The sequence below is a fragment of the Ursus maritimus genome, unplaced genomic scaffold, assembly GCF_017311325.1.
Source record: "Ursus maritimus isolate PB19 unplaced genomic scaffold, ASM1731132v1 scaffold_7, whole genome shotgun sequence".
Classification (NCBI taxonomy): Eukaryota; Metazoa; Chordata; class Mammalia; order Carnivora; family Ursidae; genus Ursus; species Ursus maritimus.
In genome coordinates this window covers 3,033,442-3,038,441 of record NW_024426885.1, presented here as the reverse complement: position 1 = coordinate 3,038,441, position 5,000 = coordinate 3,033,442, and the positions used below count along the sequence as shown (strand labels likewise).

The following is a 5,000-nucleotide window of genomic DNA, read 5'->3' as shown; positions in this document are numbered from 1 at the left end:
TAATGTGGGACGGTGGGCTATGTGCTAACTGACCTGTCACCTTGTTGGAAAGCTTCTGGAAAAAAAAAGAAGAAGAAGAAGAAGAAGAAAAAAACCCATAACCGAGAAAGTCCTCAGTCCCCAGGGAGGCAGAAGCCTTCCCCTCAGGGTCTGGCAGGCTTCCCGGGAGCCCTGTCCAGCTGCCAGCTGTACTGGGGGGCACAGGCCAGGCTGGGCAGGGTGGAAGGGTGGCTCAGAGGAGGCTAGCTGCCGGCCAGCGAGGGCCTCACGGGCTCTTGGTCACCTGTGGCGTCACCACCAGCTGACGAAGCTGTGAGGTCCCGTACAGGAGGCCCTATGGGGAGGGGAAGGGCTGGTGGCCTGCGACACCACCCCCCAAGAGGACACCTGCTGGGTGGGGGACGAGGGGGGACTTTCCCGGAGCTCACCCAGCCTCAAGCTCAGGGCTCACCCGGGCCTGCCATGGGCATGTGGCCCTTCCGTGTGTGGGGGTGGCCGAGCCTGGCACCTAATCCGCTGCAAGGCCACCCCCAGTTTGCGGCTGGCAGCAGAGCCCTCTGGGTAGGCACGCGGCGGGCCTGGGAAAAGGCTCGTCCTGCTGGCGCGCGCCCTCAGGAGCAAAACCCCGCTATGACCTGCTCTGCATTTGAAAAACCTCTTTCCCCGGCCGCCGTGATTTCAGCAGCGGATCTCTGACATCGTCCCTAGCACGCTCACAAATTAAAAAGGAGCCTAATGATATCGCTTATGTTCATGCTGAGCATTAAAAAGGTAACGTCTAAAAGGTTTTATTGTATTAATAAAACTCAGAGGTGGTCAAGACTTGGGTGCACACAGGGGTGGAATGTAAAATAATCAGTCATAATGTTATGACTTCATTTTTCATTTTGTGTTTTCAACTCTGCCTTGAAAATCAGAGATGGCTTCTAAAGAGAGAAAGAGACAAAATTATTATCAAAGGAGAGAGAAAATGATAAGCTTGACTTATCTTTAATGTTATACATCAGAATGAAATTCCTGTGATACGTGGCGTGCGCACAAACAACGCGGGCAGCTTTTGTCTTTGTTGAATGTAAATGCGAAGCCCCCCAGATATTAATATGTGGACCTCATTTGTTAGCCTGCTAAGTCAGGGACTTATAACAAAAGCTTTGTAAACAAAAGATTAAACTGAATCGAGCTTTAGAAAATGAAAGGAAAACAAGAGTCAAGTAATCACAGATCAGTCCAGGGCTTAGATTGAAATCAGCGCGGGCTACCGGAGCGGAAAATGTTTAATTGAACTATTTCATTACGCGGAAGTTTATGGCCCCCTCGCAGAATCCAAAATATTTGCGTCAGAGAAGCCTGTCTTTTCCCCCTTTACATAGATGGAGATGAGACACGAGACCGGCGACCGTGCAGGCCCCCTTCCCTCACCCTTCGCCCGCCTCGGACGGGCCGGGGCGCGGGCCAGGGGACGGCGCCCCACACCTGCCGGCCTTGCCGTGGGCGCAGGGTCCGGGGCACCTGGGAGCCCCCCTTCCCAGAGCACCGGCTGCCCCCAAACCAGAACCGGCCCGGTGGCGGACCCGCGCAGGGCGCCACTTGCTCTTTTACTAACCTTGGGTAACCTTTCGGGATCACCCGGATGTCTTGGGATCACTTTCTGCAACCTCTGAAAGCCGTAATCTATGGTCGGTTCATTAAGGGCTGTAACAGGACACAGAAATGCAGGTCAGGTTAATTACTTTTATGTCATCCGCTACTCGTGTATCGCACGCTTACAGATGAAAGTGTGACGCTCTCAGAGGCAAGCACCCCCGAATGCTAGCTCCGTCTTAAGGAATGGATGTCCCCCCTTTCTTTTGCACATAAAAGCAATGATTATTTCTAATCTATAATTAGACTGGAGGAAAGTCAAAGGGTTACTCAATATATTGTGAGAACGGTAGTGCAGGCGGAAAGTTGCAAGTCTTGGGGCCATATATAGCAATCACCACCGTCATGATCACTGTCTGCACCATGCAGTGCTTTCCACGCCGGCCAGGGATTTATGGGAAACTGGCAATTATGACATATGTCCAGCTATTGCTAGCTTCAGATTTATCCCTGTGGTCCTTTTCTGTCTAGCATATTGCCTGAGCACAAACCAGGCAGGAGGAGCACTTACTCTTGCAAAGCTTTAATAATCTGTGAATGGCTGACTACAAACTGATGTACAGCGCTATCATTCCACCAGCCCCACGAAATTGCCGGCCACAAATAGTAATTAATCTTTTTATCCCTCAAATTGTAATTTTGACTATGAACTGTGCGCGGCCATAAATCAGCGGCTCACGCGCTGTGTAAGGTGCATGAATCACGGCCGGGACCCCGTCCGACTGCACACTCTGTGTTTAACAAGCTTTATAAGGAGCCATTGGGCTTTATTATGACTCTGCCTGACTCCAACAAAAACTGAGCCCGGAGGCCCGGGGACGTGAGTTAAGATGAAAATACTTATTAGAGTACATTACTTCTTGATGTAGATATCGTTTTCCGTGGAGTAACGCCACGGTGCATGGCGCGACATAAATCAGGGGGTTTTCTGAGACTAATAGGACCTGCCGCCATCTATTCATTACACGGCCCACAATTTGGCCCATCACTCATTAGTCAGCATGTAATTTGATGATTAACACCACCCAACTCAGCAGGTCTGCGAGAGTGCGGGGAACACAAAGGCGCCGGCTTCGAGGAACGAGGTTAGAGGCTGCCTTTGAAAGTGCTCTCCGAAATAATTGGTCACCGCTTTTCCTCGAGTGCTGGTGTCAACACCATGGCGGGTCTCGGACGCGGCGGGGCCGGAAGACGCGCACGCACACTCAATAACACGCCCGTAAGTTGAGGGCCACAATATGATCTGACATTCCATCATACATCCCGGAGACAAAGGTCCGCACAGGAATGTGAAGTAAGACATTTTCTTGTTAATAAAGCATTGATCCGACGTATTGATTTTACATGACATGGCTTTTGCTGCGATTTTGCCCTCTTTTTTCTTTGCAAATAGTAAAGCTCTTCAAAATGCCTCGGTGTATGTGACATGGCAAAATTTCTAACTCTGTGATGTAAATTCTCTATGTGTAAAACCACTTCATAATCAAACCATTAATCATCAGAAGCTGTCAGCGTTGACTTGGGGGACAATTTGTCATGTCTCTGCCGGGGCCAGGACAAGGGGGTCAGGCAAGAGTGCAGTGCGGGCAGCCAGGCCGATGGGCCTCACCCAGCGACTTGGCCCAAAAAGGATTAGATAAAGTATTACATTTCTTGATGAGGGAACAAAAAGGGTGGCCCACTGTGCATTTCTAACGTGTCAGGGTTTCTCCTCTCTCCCAGCTAATCACCATGACTGTTTGACTTAATGAACCGGCCTGATGAAAGGTGATCAGAAAAGATAGATGGGCGGCCACTATTGATTTCATGCAAATGGCCCTGACAGGTGATGGACGCTTTAATGCAAGCTTTCAGAAGCTTTATGACTTGTAATAACCATACACTCTCATTCTGGGAGAGACATTTTCCTATGTTTCAGTTGAATTGATAATTCTCCTTCTAGGACTGGAAATACTTTAAAGCAGTATAAATAGGACGCCACCTTTCACCTCCCACCTCGGCCCAGAGCAGCGTTCACATTCCGAGCGCACCGCCAAGAACGAGCCCGGCACGCCACCGGCTGCACCCGGAAGAGGCCGCGCTGTCGCACCCCTGCAGGTCCCCCCCGCTGCCCCGCAGCCTGAACCCCCCCCCCGGGGGGGCTCGGCTCCTGAACGCCCGATGAATGTAACATTGGGAGAATTAGCAAAAATGGTCCTTGTCTTCCGACTCCAGGAGGAGTGGCAGGCGCTCGCGGTTCTGGAAGGGTTCTGATCACCGAGGCTGGGGTTACGCGCGGCTGCCCTCCGCGGAGCCGGCTGGCAGCCTTCCGAGGGCAGAACCGCACAAAACGTGGCACGCTGCACCTGGCGGGACCAGGAGCCGCGCAGCGTCGCTGGCAAATTCTGCAAGCGGAGGAGAAAGCCCAGGACCCCGCGCGCACATCTAATAAATCCTCGGCGTGCCGAGTTTACAAGGCGAGGGCCCAGCCGAGCCAGGGCAAGGCTTTAGCACGTCCAGTCACAGAGCACCGAGCCAGGCCAATCAATACCACTTTCCTGTTTTAGAACTGGGTAATTATGAGGGGGAGAGATTGCCTGACCTTTCACCTGCACTGCATTACTTTGCTGATATTAAGATAAATTGCCTGATTTTGGGTAAACATATGCTGCAATTCAAACTGTCAGCACTGGTTTGCTCAGGAATAATTTGTATTGATCTCCCAGCTTCTTCCCAATTTTGCTTACTGACCTCGTGGATAATTAGAGAAGGAGCCTTGGGTGAGCTCAAGTCGGGGATGAAGAAGAAATATGAAGAAGAATAAAGCAAATTTGTTTTATGTTAATATTTGTAGGTCCTCCCGCCGCCCTCACATCTGTCAGCATCAGGAGAGCCGTAAATTAATGTACTTGGTTCCTGAGCAATTTATTCCAAGGAATTATTTAGCAGCTTGCTTAGTCTCTGAACATGTGTCACTGGGTTAAATTAATTTAAACTCTGCCTTAAACACAACAAAAACAAATGTTATTTTCTGCTGAAGGGGAAAAAAACAAGACATTCCTCAAAATGTGTTATAAGCTTCCAACTTACTGCACGGATTTCCGCAGATCTGCGTCGGAGAGGGTGAGTTTTGTAATAAGCCGCCTCCCCCCAAAGTAATTAGTGCCCATTATTTGTTCCGAATTCAAATCTCGCTAAGATGGGCTGCTGCGTATAAAAGAGATGGATGTATGCACAAAATTATATCATTTAAGATATGTCAGATTATAAGGCTGTTGTATCAAAAGTCATAAAACAAATCTCCCTTGTGAAATATCTCTTTATTAACCGTGCCATAAGATATTAACATTCCTCATTTAGTGGAGGGCCTTTTATCTGTT

General features: G+C 49.7%; 1 protein-coding gene across 11 annotated transcripts in view; it reads right to left on the bottom strand.

Moving 5' to 3' along the window:
* Positions 1-5,000, bottom strand: part of EBF3 (EBF transcription factor 3) — a 121,128-nt gene that overhangs the window by 11,210 nt on the left and 104,918 nt on the right. For all 11 annotated transcript variants that reach the window (XM_040624516.1, XM_040624505.1, XM_040624506.1 and 8 more), the window contains exon 11: positions 1,604-1,692. In XM_040624516.1, the coding sequence (XP_040480450.1) occupies positions 1,604-1,692 (89 nt within the window). The remainder of the gene's footprint in view (positions 1-1,603; positions 1,693-5,000) is intronic.